Source organism: Dipodomys spectabilis, unplaced genomic scaffold, assembly GCF_019054845.1.
Source record: "Dipodomys spectabilis isolate Male_0828 unplaced genomic scaffold, ASM1905484v1 ptg000073l, whole genome shotgun sequence".
NCBI lineage: Eukaryota > Metazoa > Chordata > Mammalia > Rodentia > Heteromyidae > Dipodomys > Dipodomys spectabilis.
Window position 1 is genome coordinate 4,982,790 of NW_024870750.1, and position 17,786 is coordinate 5,000,575.

The 17,786-nt window shown below is 36.4% G+C and overlaps 1 protein-coding gene across 1 annotated transcript in view; it reads left to right on the forward strand.

Moving 5' to 3' along the window:
• Ppm1a (protein phosphatase, Mg2+/Mn2+ dependent 1A) overlaps positions 1-17,786 on the forward strand; it is a 37,256-nt gene that overhangs the window by 12,227 nt on the left and 7,243 nt on the right. The window contains exons 2-3 of the mRNA XM_042682581.1: positions 14,266-15,119; positions 16,667-16,784. Coding sequence (XP_042538515.1) covers positions 14,286-15,119; positions 16,667-16,784 — 952 coding nt within the window. The 5' untranslated portion in view covers positions 14,266-14,285. The remainder of the gene's footprint in view (positions 1-14,265; positions 15,120-16,666; positions 16,785-17,786) is intronic.

Here is a 17,786-nt window from a genome sequence, read left to right on the forward strand (position 1 = left end):
CTGAACAAGAGAAAAGTTTGTTAAAAATTTGAGATAACTATCTTATATGTAATTCAGATCACAACACATCTAGGAGCTGTGGATACATTAAAAATTATAAAACTTGAAGGTAATATCCAAAGTGGCTAGGCTCTTATGACAGTATGCTTTGTGAAACTGAAACTGATACTAGCATTTGTAAAACTGGCCATGACACTTGTAAACGTTTACCTAACTTGGTAGGAGACTTTTTGAATGATTTGGGTAGGGGAAAAAAAATCTTTAAGAGGAACACCAGTGGCTCACGCCTGTAATCCTAGCTACTCAAGAGGCTGAGATGTGAGGACTGTGGTTCGAAGCCAGCCTGGGTAGAAAAGTCTGTGAGACTCTTATCTCCATTAAACTACTCAGAAAAAGGTGGAAGTAGTGCTATGGCTCAAGTGGTAGAGTGTTTGCCTTGAGCACAAAACGGCTCAGGGACAGAACCCAGGCCCTCAGTTCAAGCTCCATGACTGGCAAAAGTGTGAGGGGGAGGGGAGTACCTTATTTTGATTGCTTCTATTGATTTTTTTTTTTTTTGAATTTTTGTTTTTTAAGCCTTTGTTTTGGCACATTTAACTCAATAACAGTTCATTTGGATTAGACTCCTTTGAAATTTATTTTGAAGGAGGATAAGCAAATAATTATGTTTAAAAAAGCATATTAACTTGAGGCTAGAAGTTGAAAGAATATTCAGCAGTTGGGAAATTTTCAAGTAACTTTTAACCTTTTAAAAAGCTATAGGCATTTTCCATATTTTGTGTGTGTGTGTGTGTGTGTGTGTTCCAGTCATTTCCTTTTAGTCTTTTTTTTTTTTTTGTAAAATAAAGTATATGGAAAGCCACATAAAACCATAGTGGTAGACTTAAACAGCTTTTTAATTCACATGTCATAAAACATTCATTTACATTTATATGTAGTTTTTGAATGTTCACAGAATTATGTAACTAGTACCACAATTGGCTTTTGTTTGTATGTGGTTTAACTGGTCCCAGACTCTTGGGTTAAAACAATCTTTCTTCCTGGTCCTCATGAGGAGACTAATCTGTTTCCTACAGACTTGCCTACTTTGGATATTACACATATATGAAATACAGATAACTTTTTGATCAGTAACTTTATTCTTGAAACACATCATGCTCATGGAATAGCCTATTTTGAATAAATTACTTTCTTTTACAGTTTAAATGTTTGCTTCTTATGAAACAAAAAATTCAGTAATTGGAAGACTGAATTCAAATTCATAGCTTTACTCAGAAGAATATGACTGTTGGTCCTTACTGGCATTAATGCTTTCATATAAGTTTTCCTGAAATGTTGCTTTAGTGGCCTTTTTTTTTTTCAATCTTTCAAACTCAGACTTGCATGAGTTCACTGAAATGTTTACCTTTGCAGTTAACTTGCTCTGGATTTTATGATTGTACCTTCCTGTTGAATCCAAGGATAAAGGATAATTAAAAGCAAGAGGGAAAAATAGAAGAAAGTATTGCTCATATTGTGGAAGGGTTGCAGTCAGGAGAACAGGATTAGAAAAATATCAGATTTCAAAGATGTTGAATTTGTGGGCAGTAGAATAAAGTTTGGAAGTTGTTTGAGAGAGAATACCTCAAGAAGCAAGGCAAAGATGTTACAGTGTTTTGAAGATACAATGCTATGGTTTAAATTTCTTTCTTAAGTTTGAATTGTAGCCATACATCAATGAAACACAAAAGATGACTCCCTCTCTGACAAGATGTAGTACCCTTCAGCTGTTTTCTATGTATAAGAATTTATTTAGTACTTTATATTTCTAGGGTTTACACTTTGGGCCTTGCATTCTCTAAACAGTGTAGTACAGAAGCTATGTTTCCAGCCCTTATTTAAGAATTTTAAAACCAAATAATATACTCTCTCTTTGAGTTTTTCCAAGATCTTCAGCCTAGACCTATTATAGAATAAGGATAACCTCGCTGCATGTAATCTCAGGGTCTCTTCTGTAAAGGAATCTCCTAAAGGATTAAATTGCTACTATTTCCCAAGGGTTTCTGAGTTAAGAGAATCCTATTCTGGGTGTCATCTGTACTTAGTGTGCTGCCTTGGAAGTCTATCCTTAGCTGAAAAATGGAAGTAATTAAGAAATTGCTTTATTTGATCGATCAAAGGCTTACTTAGATTACAGTTGGTAAATGGAATTTTAGGGACAGAGAGTGCCCCAAGAGTCAGAAACACATGATGTAGCTAGTTAGTGAAGGTCCTATATGGGAATTTGGGATGAGAAGAGTAATTGGTTCTATTTTCTTTAGGTAATTATTTAGCAGGTAAAATCTGTTATCTGGTTTAAATGAATGTTTATTAGAAGTGGACACTTTATACAGTGTATCTATGATTTGTTTTAATAGCAAGAATCTTTTTATAAAAGATTTCTTCTATATAAATCTTCATAGCTTTTATGGACACTTTGTATTTTATGGAAGTATGATTAGGAAACATTGAGTATATTTAGAAAGCCTGAGATAGCAGGAGAACAAGATTAAGCTCTACTGTATTTTAGAGTATTATTTCTCTGTTTACTGATTCTGTCAATGCAATAGATGTTGATATTAGAGAACTCTACTACTATGAAGTTGACATTGAGATTAGATAATAGATTCTGGGCTCTGAGGCATTATGGATTGTTTATATTACTGTCTTAATATATCCTGCATATACTTTACCAGTTTATCCTTCTATCTTTATGAAGTATATTTTTCACTCCTTTGTCAGTTGTCACATTATAAATAACCTTGGAGAATGTAATAGGTGAAAAAAATATGTTCTTTATCTATTAAAACATTCAGATTTATTGTGTTTTTAAGAGTCATTATCTATTTATTATTTCATATATTGCAGAAACTTAAAGATGCTTTCTTTTGGTGTTTTGCTTTTCCTAAGACAAGCTCTTGATATCTAGCCCAGGCTGCTTCAAACTCAAAATCTTCCTGCCTCAGCCTCCCATGACTTGGGATCACAGTTGTACAACCACACAGCTAGCTAGCTCCCTTTCAGGTTATGATCTTTGATTTAAACTGTAAAAGTTGTGTGCATCTGGTTATTTTTTTTGATACTTCTGTACCAAAGTCTTTTTCTTTTTTTGTACTATCACAGCCACCATTAGAAAGTCCTTCTGTATAATAAAGTGATAGAAATATTTTTCTAAGTGTACTAGTATGGTTTTATTATCCGTATTTTAAATTTAAATCTCCTGGGATCTATTTTAAATTACAAGGTAGTCATCCATCCACCACAGAAAGGAAGGAATGGGACAAATCATTTGTCCTAGCACCATTTGTTAAACCTCTTGTACTTGTTGAGTCTCATTATTTGTATTGGCAGAATAAGTGGTACTGGAGTTTGAACTCCAGGCATTCTACCACTTGAACCACATCCTCAGCTCTTTTTGTTTACTTATTTTTCCAAATATGGTCTGGACTGCAATCTTCCTACTTAGGCCTATCATATATGTAAAATGACAAATGGATACCACTATGCCAAGCTTCAGCACCATCTTTAAATGAGGTTTTAATGTCAGGTTTTCGGTTATTAAGAATGTTTTGGTTATTCATATTCTTTTAAAATTTCTTTTACATGTATTTTGAAATAATTTCATCAAGGTATGGGAACCCAAAAGGCCCAATTGGGGCTGGGAATATGGCTTAGTGGTAGAGTGCTTGCATGCATGAGGCCCTGGGTTCAATTCCTCAGTACCACATTTTTTAAAAAAATGTGATATTGTGGCTCAAGTGGTAGAGTGTTAGCCTTTAGCAAAAAGAAGGTCAAGGACAATGCCTGAGTTCAAGACCCAGAACTGGCACAAAAAAAAAAAAAAAAAAAAATTCAAAAGCCCCAATAATGATGAAAAGATACTGACTTTGGAATTGTCTCGCCTGATGTCTTTAATTTTTAAGAGCTTTATTTTGAGAACAAATTTAAAATGTGCAAAAAAGAGTACAAAGAACTGCCGTATTGCCTAAATGACTAGTTATTAACATCTTGCCACATTTGTTTTATAAACTTTACTTTTCTTTCCTCTGTTGCATGTCTGTTCATGCATATTCTCTTGACATAATAGTTTAAGTTTTATTGAACCATTTGGGACTCAATGTCAACATCATGCCTCTTCACCTTTAGAATAAATAAGCAGGACATTCTCTTTAACTATATAGTACAGTCATCAAATTTAGAAAAAATTTAGATAATCCTGTTACCGATATACAACATATAGTCAGACATAGTCAGATTGTGTCAGTTTTTCCAGTTATGTTCCTTATAGAAGTTTTCATTGAAAACATAAATTCATCAGTGAAAGCTTATTTAGTTTCTTATTTTTAATTTGGGCTACTTGTTTGAGTTAGTACTGAGACTTGAACTCAAGGCCTCTTGCCTTTGCTTGGCTTTTTCTCAAGGTTGGCACTGTGCCACTTGATACGTGTCCACATACTTCCTATTTTCTCTTTTGGATAGGAAGTTTTTTCTCATTAATGTTTCTAAATAGTCTATGATTGCCAAAGTAAACCAAGTCAATGAGAAGTAGCTTAGGAGGATGCTTTTAAAGCAACTTAAAAGTAGATTTTCTAGCTTGGATAATAATGCTGGCATAGTTTTGTATTGTTTTCTCATATAAATGACAATTTTGCCAGGTGTATTACTCTTGGAACATACCTCTTTTCCCACAATTATAGGCATTATCTTCTTACTGCCTTTCATGTGATAGTTACAAAAAAGAATGAAGCCGGACTGATTTAGTGGTTTCTCTTTTCTTGGGAGGCATATTTAGTTTGTCTGAATTGTTACATTCATGAGATTATTTTTACTAAATAATGTGTTGGTGTTGGTGAGTCTCTATTTATTTTGTGCTTAATGAGCCCTTTAAATCATCAAATTCACATTTTTCTTCAACTAAATTTCTTTTTTCTTGGGAATTTTAATTTCCATCACTTGATTTTCTTTTTAAAATATGCTAATTAAGATGTTGAATTTGCATTCTTTGAGTCTTAGCTCCACTGTATTCACTTTTGTCTCATGCATACTAAATATTTTCGTTGTTACTCTTTTTATCCCTTGCTGATTGTTACTATAGCGTCTTCAGTCTTGATTGCTTCTCATCTAAAACACTCTGATGCTTTTTTTTTTTTAATCTCCCAAATTTATTTTCTTAGCTTTGGTAGTACTTTCATTTTCTAGTTTCTTATTTATCATGTCTTGTTTCACAAACCAAGTTTTCAGTTTTTTCTTCTATGTAAATGGCTTTTTAGGTTTTCTTCTTTCCCCTAGGGTAAAACAGATTGACATGTTCTCAAGTTTTTTAAAAAGGTTATTATTTTTTACTTCAGAACTTGTGATTCAATTCCCTAAGTTTTGTTTTCTTTTAAGGTGTCAATGTACTGCTTACCCCCAAATAATGGGGCTATATAGTCATTTGTTATAAGGATCTTCCCTTGGAATTTAAGCTGACATGCTGAATTGTATAGATTATCATTTAAACATTTTTTTTAATAGTCAGTTTTTTCAGACATATGGTAAGGACTTGATCTTGTTAGCTTGGTACAAGTAAGAAACTTGGTCTCAATTCCCCCTTCCCCCCCTCATGAAACTTAATAGAATTACACATTTCCTTTTACTTGTATGGCAGATATTCTTTTTTTTGTGGGGGGGAGGTCTGGTCGTGGGGCCTGAACTCTGGGCCTGGGTGCTGTCTTTCAGCTCTTCAGCTCAAGGCTAGCGTTCTACCACTTGAGACACAGCACCACTTCCAGCTTTTTTCTTTTTGCTTATGTGGTGCTGAGGAATCGAACCCAGGGCAAGCGCTCTACCACTGAGCCACCTTCCCAGCCCCTGTATGGCAGATTTTCTTAACTGGAAGACTTTAGCTATGGGATATTATATTCTTTTTTGTAGCTAATGTAACAACAAGCTGTTGATTCTCTGTTGTATTTAGGTTTTGGATTTGATAATCTTTCTTTTGAATGCTTATGTTTTCTGTCAGTTTACATTTTTGTTTGTTTCCTTGAATTTCTGTAATTATAAGCAACTAGTAATAGAACTTTAACAATTAATACAGTGAACTTGAGTTTAAAAACACTTCAGCTGAGGGAAACTGTTGCTTTGATTATAGCTTCTTTTCTTCAAGTATTTTTGCATGTATGTTTATTCTTTCTATATTACTAAATCTTTGTTACATCTGATTTTTCTTGGAGTTGGTTTATTTGGCTTTTTTGTTTGTTTGCTTGCTTGCTTGTTTGCTTTGGGTTTTGTTTCATTTTTGACATGAAATCTCATCATGCAGCTCAGACTAGTTCAGATTTGAAATCTGAACTAGTTTACACCACTGTGCGCTGTATTTATTGATTGTCTGTAGGATGCTCTGTGCTAGGAGAACTGATATGGAAATTCAAAGAAGACTGTCCTAAATAGCTGTCAATCAGGAATAGCTTTTTATAAGGAGGTAGCATTTGTTTATGTATTTACAGAAAGAAAACATCAAAGCACAAGGTATTTTAAGAAAAACCTGTATGTTCCCAGTACAGAATATGGAGGGGGAGGGGGACAGTATAAAGTGAGATGAGGCAAGAGAAAGGGTCTAGGGACCTTACCATGCAGGACCTTCGTGTGAGTCAAGCGGTTCTTTCTCTAAAACAATGGAAAGACATTTAAAAACTTTTAGTACAGAAGTGATAGGATAAAACGTCTATTTCAGTAGCTTTACTTAAGCTACTGAGAAGGGAGAATGCCAGTATGCATGAGAAGAAACACAGTAGAAAGCTTATGTTTTGTAGTAAGAATGATAGTAATTTGGGGACTAGATAGTGACGGGGGGGGGGGGGGGGGGGGGGAAGGGGGGGCGGGAGACCAATTAGAGACTATTTAGAATGTAGAATCCTTGGAGTTTAATAGACTGATAAAGGGGCCAGATAAAGACAGGTATTTGAAGTTCTTGGACAGAGCACCAGTGTCTCAAGCCTCTAGCTACTCAGGAGACTGATATGAGGATTGCAATTCAAAGCCAGCCTGGGTAGGAAAGTCTGTGAGACTCTTATTATATCCACTGACCTACCCAAAAAGCCAGAAGTAGAGCTGTGGCTCAAGTGATAGAGCACTAGCTTTGAACAAAAAAGAAGTCCAGGGACAGGACATAGGCCCTGAGTTCAAGCCCAGACTAGCTCCCAAAAAAAAAAAAAAAAACTGGTCTTGGGTAACCAGATGATGATGGCTCACACTTGTAATCCTAGCTACTCTCTAGGCTGAGATCTGAGGATCTTGGTTTGAAGCCAGCCTGGGCAGGAAAATCCAAGACTTATCTCCAATTAACTACCTAAAAGGCAGAAGTGGAGCTGTTACTCAAATGATAGAGTGCTAGCTTTGAGCAAAAAAAGTTCGAGGACAGGTCTACGCCTTGGATTCAAGCCCCAGAACCAGTACACACACACACACACACACACACACACACACACACACACACACACACACACACACACACACACACACACACACACACACACACACACACACACACACACACACACACACACACACACACACGTTGTCCTTGGTTTCTATTCACTTTGGGGAATGATGTGATTCACTACTAAATGTCAGTATAGGAAACAATATATAGAAAAAGGTGTAGTTACAAGCCTTGAATGATACAATGAAGATTAGCCTACAAAGGAGAAAAGATTGGAAAAACTGAGTGGGAAGAAAATCAGAAATGGCAAGCCAGTGGCAAGTGTCTTTCACAAAGGGACTATGTAGCTGGGCACCAGTGGCTCACGCTTATAATCCTACCTACTCAGGAGGCTGAGATCTGAGGATCGAGGTTCAAAGCCAGCCCCAGCAGGAAAGTCTGTGAGATTCTTATCACTAGAAAACCAGAAGAGGCTGAAGCGGTAGAACACTTGTAGAACACTTGCCTTGAGCTGAAGAGTCCAGGGACAGCACCAAAGCCCAGACAGAGTTCAAACTCCACAACCAGTCAAAAAAAAAAAAAAAAAAGACAGAGACTATGGTATTGAATGGTGTTATGAGCAATCTGTTATAAAGTTGTTAAAATGTTAGAGTAAGTGAATTCTAGGAACTTAATTTGGTGGAATGGCCAGACAATATTTGGACTTACCAACATCTTTTCAAAAAATTTAACTGTAAAGGGAGGAAGAGAAAAAGGTGGGTAGCTACAGTGGAATGAGTCACATGGAAACTTATTTTTAGTGGGTGACATCGGTAACACTTGAGTGTCTTTAAAAGTCACACCAATTATGAGAGGTTGATATAACAGAGAAAATGAGGATAATCGTGTAGGGTTCCTGAAACGATAGGTAAGTTATCTGTCTTTTTTATTTGAAACATAGGGTCCAAAGCTCTGGTAGTAGGATGTCACACTGATAAGACATTTCTGTTCTGTCTGTTCTATTAGAACAGCAATATGTGAGGATAGGATGAGTTCTAAAAAATTCTCTTGAAGTGATACTCAATGATTTTTTTCCCTAATCTGTTATTCATTGTTTTCATTGCTTGAGTTCCCCAACTGTTTTTCATTTCTAGGAATGCACGTCCAGATTATTCAGTGTCATCTCATATTGATGGGTAGTTTCTACAGTCGAGTTTTTCACTTTTGAATTATAGTGAATATCCTTTTATTTTTCTCCGGTCATTTTAATTTTTTATTTAGTCTCATTTGCATTTCAGCTTTGCCAATGATTATAAGTATTCACTATTGTTTTTGGTCCCTGCCCTCTTTTTTTTAGGCCATTTATGTTTGGAAATCCACCACCATCACCACCACCAACCCATCTGAAGAATTATAGAGGCTAGAGAAGAAATTAAAAGCTCATTGTTTGTTTTTTTATTTATTTATTTTCCAGTGGTGGGACTTGAACTCTGTGCCTGGGCGCTGTTCCTCAGCTCTTGAGCTCAAGGCAAGTTCTCTGCCACTTGAGCCACAGTGCCACTTCCAGTTTTCTGGTGGTTTATTGAAGATAAGAATCTCACAGACTTCCTTGTCCAGGCTGGCTTTGAACCACCATCTTCAGATCTCAGCCTCCTGAGTAGCTAGGATTACAGACGTGAGCCATCAGCTCCTGGCTTAAAAGCTCATTTTAAGAACTCTATCATTTGCACATATAGTGGATATAGAGAATTGAGTGCACATCCAGAAACCTAGGTCCTTTTTGAGACTGGTTAACTGGTTTGGAACCATGATTCTGTTTTTCTGCACTTTGTCATTTAATGAAATAGGTTTGGACAGATTGTTTCTGTATTTGGACTCTAATTATACAAAATTTGAAAATATAAATATGTGTAACTTTTTTTTGAGACAAGGTCTTACTGTGTACCCCAGACTAGCCTGAACTCTCTATCCTCCATCCTCTGCGTTCAGGATGCTATGAACCACCACACCTGTCTGTGCATAGTTAGTGCAAAGATCAATAAGTAATTGTAGATTCCAAATGACAGAAAAATCCCAATAGTAGCCCTGTGTATTCTTGCAAATTTGCTTTAATTTTATTGGTTTCTGATTACCATCAATAGCCTTGTGATAGCTGCCTCAGAATGTAAGCTTACCAATTTCTTTGTCATATGCTTTGGCGTTAAAAGTACTTTGCATGGGCCTGTTATCCTTTACAGATGGACTGTAAGCTATACGTGTTTCTTCACTGACCCTAAGCTGTGCTATATATTGCCTAATACTCTGTCATTTAATAGATGTATATTCCAGAAGTCAGCTGACCCTTTGAGGGCAGATACAAAATATTCACCACATTTTCTTAGTATTGATTCTTAGATTGATTCAGTCTTATGAGTCCTTGGTTTTGGAAATTTCAGGTTAACTCATAATACTGTGATAAGACCTAGCACGTATTCAAGTAAATTGAAGACTAGGGGAAAGCTAAAATTTCTCTCCGAAACTAACTTAAACTTTTCATGGGCAAATTAAATCTTTTGAGGCTTACTACTAAGAGCTATACGAGTGGAGCTGTGGCTCAAAGAAGTAGAGCAATAGACTCACATGGTAAAGCCCAGGGACAGCACGCAGTCCCTGAGTTCAAGCCCCATGACTGACCAAAAAAGAAAAACTATATGTCAATTTAATAATTTTTTTCAATTTAATAATTTGATAATCTAATCCTTACTAATTCACTTATTCAAGAGGACTATGTAAATATATTTTTCTAATAAGGTCTTTCCGTATCTATATGTACATAACAAGTAGTCTTAATATTATTTAGAACTGAAGGAGTTAAGATGTATACATCACCTATTTTATCCTCAAATAATTACTTGTTAATTTATATGCATCGCTAGCAAAAAAATGTATTTTTTTAGAAGAGTAAGGTCTCCCCCTGCCCCCTTTTTTTTCTTTTGGTTGGTTGTAGGGTTTGAACTCAGGGCCTGGGCACTGTCCCTGAGCTCTTCAGCTCAAGGCTAGCACTCTACCACTTGAGCCACAGCATCACTTCCAGTTTCCTGGTAGTTAATTGAAGATAAGAGTCTCACAGACTTTCCTGCTCAGGCTGGCTTCCAACCACATTCCTCCTATCTCAGCTGAGTAGGATTGCCGGCATAAGCCACCAGTGCTTAGCTTACGGTCCCTAATTAAGGTGAGGTCACAATCTAGATAAGGCTGTCTATATAGAAATATAGTAATAATGTTCATTTGTGGAGTACCTCATTGCCAGGCTGTGTTTTAGCTATTTCGTAGCCTTCTCTTAAACTTTGTAGCAGCATTCAGTGCTAAGTATTATTAATATGTCCATTGTGAAGAAATTAAGGGATGCTAGGTTAGTAAATACCAAGTGTCTTAAGCTTAACATCTCTCCCATATGCACCTTATCTAAGGGAATTGTAAAGCATGTGATGCCATGCACACATCCTAGCTATTCAGGAGGCTGAGATCTGAGACTCATGATTTGAAGCCAGCCAAGGCAAGCAAGTCTATGAGTCTCTTATCTCAAATTAACCACAGAAAGCCGAAAGTGGAGCTATAGCCCAAATGGTAACGCACTAGCCTTGAGCAAAAATGCTCAAAGGCCAGGCTCTCTGTGCCAAGCCCTGGACCCACACACACAAAAAGAAAAACATGAAGCAACACGTACTTGCCCTTCAATACATGACTTGACCTCACTGTGTCCCAGTTGTTCATTGGTAAAATAAGAATAATAATAGTATCTTTTAGGATTGGTGTGGATTAGAGAAGAACAGTGTTTGACTGGTAGAGATTCCTCCATAAATGTTAGTTGCTAATACCAAGCCAATAAGCACCCTTGACTATCTCTGGTTTAGATGTAGAATTGTAGGCTATAAGGTGAATTTTAAGAGAATCCTATGAATATTTTAAATTTTTCTTAGTTTCCTTTTTTTTCCCCTGCCAAAACTGGGACTTGAACTCAGAGCCTCATTATTTTGCTTGGCTGTTTGCTGATTGGAGATAAGTCTCTTGAATTTGTCTGCCTGGATTGGCTTCAAATCTTGATCTTTAGATCTAGCCTCCTGAGTAGCTAGGATAACAAGCACTGAGCTGCCACCACCTAGCAGTTTCTTTTCCTTTTGTTCCTTAAGTTACCTCGTGACTTAGTGGAAGTAATTTTTGAAGCTCAGTTAACCTTAGACAGGCAACACAGAGATTATGTCCTAAAGTCTCTTGTACTGCCTCCAGGTCCAGGAAACCATTTACAGGTACAACTAAGTCCTTTTTTTGGACCTTTTTCTGAAGCCATGTTCTTCTTTTGATCTTCAGAAAGCTAACAACTACTGTTGCAGTGTTAGACTCAATGGAAGGAGCTAGGGACACATACAAAATAACAAAATTCTCTACTCTCATAGAGTTTGTAACCAATATTCTGAAGTTAGTGCATATTTTTGTTTTTAACCAAATATGTAGGTAGAATTGTTTTGCTGTATTATTCAGTATATGTTGATATAATTAGATTTGTCCAGATCATACACAACTCAGTAGATTTTACCACCTTGGTGTCCATCACGTGTAACACGTTGCTCAGAGTTATATGACCAGAAGTGGAATTGCTGAGCTGTTGCTTACGTGCATCTTCAAGTATATCATGCGACATCTAGGAGTATAGCTCAGTAGTAGAATGTTTGCCTAACATACATGAGGCCCTAGATTCCATCACAGCCCTGATGATAACAATAATAACAACAACATAATAAAACATATCCTGCACAAGGTTTTGATGTGAGGAAAGTCAAAGTCAGTGTCCAGAAAGACACTATGACTGGCTCCTCTCTCTGGCCAAAACAAAATAGTGTATGATATCTATTAAATTGAATATTTGTAATGTGTTAGACATTGTATTAATGTTCATAAGACCTTTGTAAGGTGGAGAGAGAAATTAAAAACATATACTTATTGTAAGTAGTGTGCTGTCTTGTCAGTTTGTCTAGTAAATATGTTTGAGTATTACCTGATTTTTTTTTTTGGTATGGTTACTGTTTTTCATTGAATAATGGAGTCTTTGTTTTTTTCTTTTTCTAAACTTTATTTCTACTCTACAATAATGCCCTAATAACCTAGGGTAAAATTTTGGAAGGTTTGAGCTCAGTGCCTCATACTTGCTCTACCATCAGAGATATGCTCCCAAACTTTTGCTTTATTTTTCAGCAAGGGTCTCAGGCTCCTTTTTTTTGGATGGCTCCGGACCGCTATTCTTAGGCCTCCCATGTAAACAATGATTTAGAGTGAGTCAGAAATTAGAGTTCTGATTTCTATAAATTTCCTAATTGAATGACCTTAGTTAGATTCTTTAATCTTCTTTATGAAGATTAAAGTTCTTTATGAATTGTAGTTGATATTAACATTCACCTCGGAGGGTTGTTTAAATTAAATGAGGTAAAAATGTAAAACAAAGTAATTTAAAATTCTTGCTGAACAAAACATTTTCTGTTAACAAGATGTCATCCTTAACATTGTTTCTATCTCAAATCAAAAACTTACCCCTTTGCACTAATATTTATAAACTGGGTGTCAGGAAAGTAATCTGATAAATACCAAAGGGTGAGTGATAGCTACTCTTTGTTATTTACCTTCCATTAATGGAATGTTAATAGGGGGCAGAAGAGTAGGCAGAATTGTTTTATCCATTCCAACAGTCACAGTCTTCATGTGTATCAATTTGGTTAGGAGAAAAAGGAAAGGGGAAAGGGTTGCTGGAAAAACTAATGTTTTTATTTTCTTCCTAAGGGCTTTTCTTCACTTTTTTCTCTGAGTTTAGGATTAGCAGCATCATGAATCCTGTAGTCTCAGAACTACATACTAATGGACCTAGGTACATTTCCTACATCTTCTCTACCTCCACTTTCTGTTTAGAATTCTATCCTCGGGGCTGGGAAGGTGGCTCAGTGGTAGAGGGCTTGCCTTGCATGCCTGAGGCCCTGGGTTTGATTCCTCAGCACCACATAAGCAGGGGGGAAAAGCCGGAAGTGGTGCTGTGGCTCAAGTGGTAGAATGCTAGCCTAGAGCTGAAGAGCTGAGGGACAGCGCCCAGGCCCAGAGTTCAGGCCCCACGACTGGACCCAACAAAAGAAAAAGAAAAAATTCTATCCTCTTAGATTGCTTTTAGCTTGTCATTCATCTGATTAAGTGGACCCTAAGTGTCTGCATTCCTAAGCTATTGGAGAAGTAAAGGCCAACCTAAACTGACCAACTCTGTGCCTGCCCTGTGTTAGGCATCTTTTAAACCAAGGCTCAACTGTTAAATATTGGAAGAGTAAAATTACTTGTTTCCAGGGTTGCCACCATGATATCTCTTGGTCTTTATGTGTATACTTGGTGGTCAGAGAGAATAATAATGATGTTATTGTCATTAGCATAATATATCAGTAAATTAATTTTGTTATATTTTATATATGAGATTTGTACATATAATTGCTTACAAACTTAAGTTTTAGGGCTAGACAATTTATAGTAATTTAGTCACTGGGTTACTCAAAACCTGAAAAATCGCAATGAAGCAATAAAATTTGGCTTATGCAGATTGATGACCACTGCTAGATCTGCCTTGAGTGGCAGATCAGCTTTCCTTCGCCCTGATGCTCTGGTTCTCTCTGCCTAATGTTCATTCTGAGATGTGCTTGATCCAAGACTCTCCCACCAGTTCTTGTTAATTTCCAGATAAGTTTGTATTTAAAGGTTTTCTTGTATCTCCTTGATTCTTGTAAAAGTTGGAAGTGTATTTTGATGCAAAGATAGCTGTTGACTTTCTTGTTTCTCTTCCTTTACAGACCTAGAGGATCAAGACATAATGGGAGCATTTTTAGACAAGCCAAAGATGGAAAAGCATAATGCCCAGGGGCAGGGTAATGGGTTGCGATATGGGCTAAGCAGCATGCAAGGTTGGCGAGTTGAAATGGAGGATGCACATACCGCTGTAATCGGTTTGCCAAGTGGACTTGAAACATGGTCATTCTTTGCTGTTTATGATGGGCATGCTGGTTCTCAGGTTGCCAAATACTGCTGTGAGCATTTGTTAGATCACATCACCAATAACCAGGATTTTAAAGGGTCTGCAGGAGCACCTTCTGTGGAAAATGTAAAGAATGGAATCAGAACAGGTTTTCTGGAGATTGATGAACACATGAGAGTTATGTCAGAGAAGAAACATGGTGCAGATAGAAGTGGGTCAACAGCTGTGGGTGTCTTAATTTCTCCCCAACACACTTATTTCATTAACTGTGGAGACTCAAGAGGTTTACTTTGTAGAAACAGGAAAGTTCACTTCTTCACACAAGATCACAAACCAAGCAATCCGCTGGAAAAAGAACGAATTCAGAATGCAGGTGGCTCTGTAATGATTCAACGTGTCAATGGCTCTCTAGCTGTATCAAGGGCCCTTGGGGATTTTGATTACAAATGCGTCCATGGAAAAGGTCCTACAGAGCAGCTTGTCTCACCAGAGCCTGAAGTTCATGATATTGAAAGATCTGAAGAAGATGATCAGTTCATTATTCTTGCATGTGATGGTATCTGGGATGTTATGGGAAATGAAGAGCTCTGTGATTTTGTAAGATCCAGACTTGAAGTCACTGATGATCTTGAGAAAGTTTGCAATGAAGTAGTCGACACCTGTTTGTATAAGGTAGCTAGACTTCTTTAAAAATAATGATTATGCCATGTTAATTACTAAGTTAATTACTAATTTAATCATCTTAAAGACTATAGTTCTTAAAAATAAATTTTTCCACAATTACAGAATGGTGAAAATATAGGAACACGTTTTAGAAATATCTAGTTACAAGATACAAGAGTTATAGAAGTCTTTAACCATGACTACTTAAGCTTGTTAATATGGAAGATTATCAAAGGCAAAAAGAGGAGGAAGTTGAGTGCATGTTTTAGAAAAATGGGTGGGGAAGATTTGGCTCAATACTTGTAGATGAAGAGCATTTTGAAGTCTTAGTGTTTTGTACCTATCACATTGATTGTAGCACCAGCAAAGCGATTATTTTGTGAGAAGTAATAGAAATAGCTTTAGACTTGGAGTCAGAAGAACTTTGTAAGACTTCCAGGTAAGTTACCTAAACTCTCTGGAGTATCCGTTTATTTAGTTTAAATTTTTTTTTGCCCTATCTTGTTGGGTTGTTGGGAGGAAAAGGGATCATGTACATAGATAAGCTAGCTGAGCCCCTTTATTTTACAGATGAGGAAGCTGAAGCCAGAGAAGGTTCTGCGGACTTAAGAGTCAAACAGACCTGGGATCAAGGCTTATCTCTTACTTTTGTACTCTTCAGTCTTAAATTGTCTAATCTTTCTCAATTATTAATGGAGATAATAATCTAGTTTATAGGACTTGAGGATTTACAATAATGTGTTATGTATATGTGTCTTAACTTTATACTATATATACATATGTAGAGATATATAGGTGTATACGATATATACATATAGAGGTACAGATATGTATATATATGTATATATATATACATATATATTGAGAGAGGGGGAGAAAAACCTGGACTAGTTTATAATATGCTCAACATGTGCTTTTCCTAGAGAAGTTACAATTGGTGTCTACGGGATTATACAACTTTAGCAGCAGCATTGATTAGATTCATTGTACTTTCTACTATATTCTCCTGTTTTGTCAGTAATGCTCAATTATTGATTTTCTTTGAAGAAGCAGAAATAAAAAAGTCAACACTATTTTTTGTAGTTCTATTTACACACAGCCATCTCAACTTAAAATCTTAACTAAAATCTTGTCCTTATAAATCAGGCTTTTGTAACATCAACACATATTTCTACTTATTAAGAGAATGGATTAACCCTACCATTTATTGTGGTTTTAAGCTTTATATATCAGATCCTAATTGTAAAGAATACAACTATGTAGCACTTGCTGTGTTATATGGAGTGAATATGTGTATATTTATATTAGGTATTGCTTAAACTTAAGTAGGCTATCATTAAATATTTAGAAGTTTATCTTGTGGAATTTTTAATGATTATTATTGTGGATATAACCTGTAATGTCTGTTTTTGTCCCATATGTACATTTTTTAATCATTAAAAGTAACACTTTTTTCTACAAATATAGCTATAATTGGCATAACTTTCAAAGATGCTTAAAGCTTACAGAAGCGTTAAAAAAAAACAACCAAAATGTTTTCTCAATTTTTCCCCCAGGGAAGTCGAGACAACATGAGTGTGATTTTGATCTGTTTTCCAAATGCACCCAAAGTATCGCCAGAAGCTGTGAAGAAGGAGGCAGAGTTGGACAAATACCTGGAATGCAGAGTAGAAGGTGGATCATTTAACAAAAAATAAGTAGCTTTTATTAAAGAAAAACCTTCAACACAAATGTTAGCATTTTAGCTTTATTTTTTAGCTCCCTGCATGCCTTTCACTCCTAGTATTAGTATGGAGGAGTGGAGCGGCGTTATGAAGTAGCTGTTCAGATGTGTGTCTGCAGTCTCATTAGAGACAACCACATTGTATCAGGCTAAACTGTGGGCTCTGTAATTATGATGACCTCACTGGCATGGGTAACTTTTTGCCAGGAAAATCTGATTTATGGTTTGTTTAACTATATCATCTCTATGAAAAGCTGCATATATTAACTTAAAGTCTCTGGAGTTTTTTGTTTATTTATTGATTTTTGATAACTTGAAGGTCACAACTTAGTTATTTACATTGATGTGCCACGGCTTTTAAAACTTGTTTTAGCTGGGCGCTGGTGGCTCACACCTGTAATCCTAGCTACTCAGGAGGCTGAGACCTGAGGATCATAGTTCAGAGCCAGCCCCGGCAGGAGAGTCTGTGAGACTCTTATCTCCAATTAACCACCAGAAAACCGGAAGTGGCGTTGTGGCTCAAGTGGTAGAGCTCTAGCCTTGAGCTGAAGAGCCGAGGCACAGTGTCCAGACCCAGAGTTCAAGCCCCCACGACCAACAAAAACAAACAGACAAACTTGTTTTTAACTCTTCCTCAGCTTTCTACCTGAGTAGAAACCATAATAATTCTCTGTATTACAGATATGTAACTTCTAAATTAGATCAAGAAATAAGTTAGAAACTCCAAGTGTATTTTCTGTACTTAGACAGATTAGTTTGGAACAAACAGAAAAGTGTTTGTATCTCTCCAATGTAATGCCTTCAAATAATTGAACAACTTTAAAAAAAATTTTTTTTGGTGGTAGTGTTTTTTTTCTTTCTGTGCTGAGAATTGAACTCAAACCCTCACACTCTACCATTCTAGTGCTCTACCACTGAACTACTATTCATTCCTATAAATGATCTTTGATATA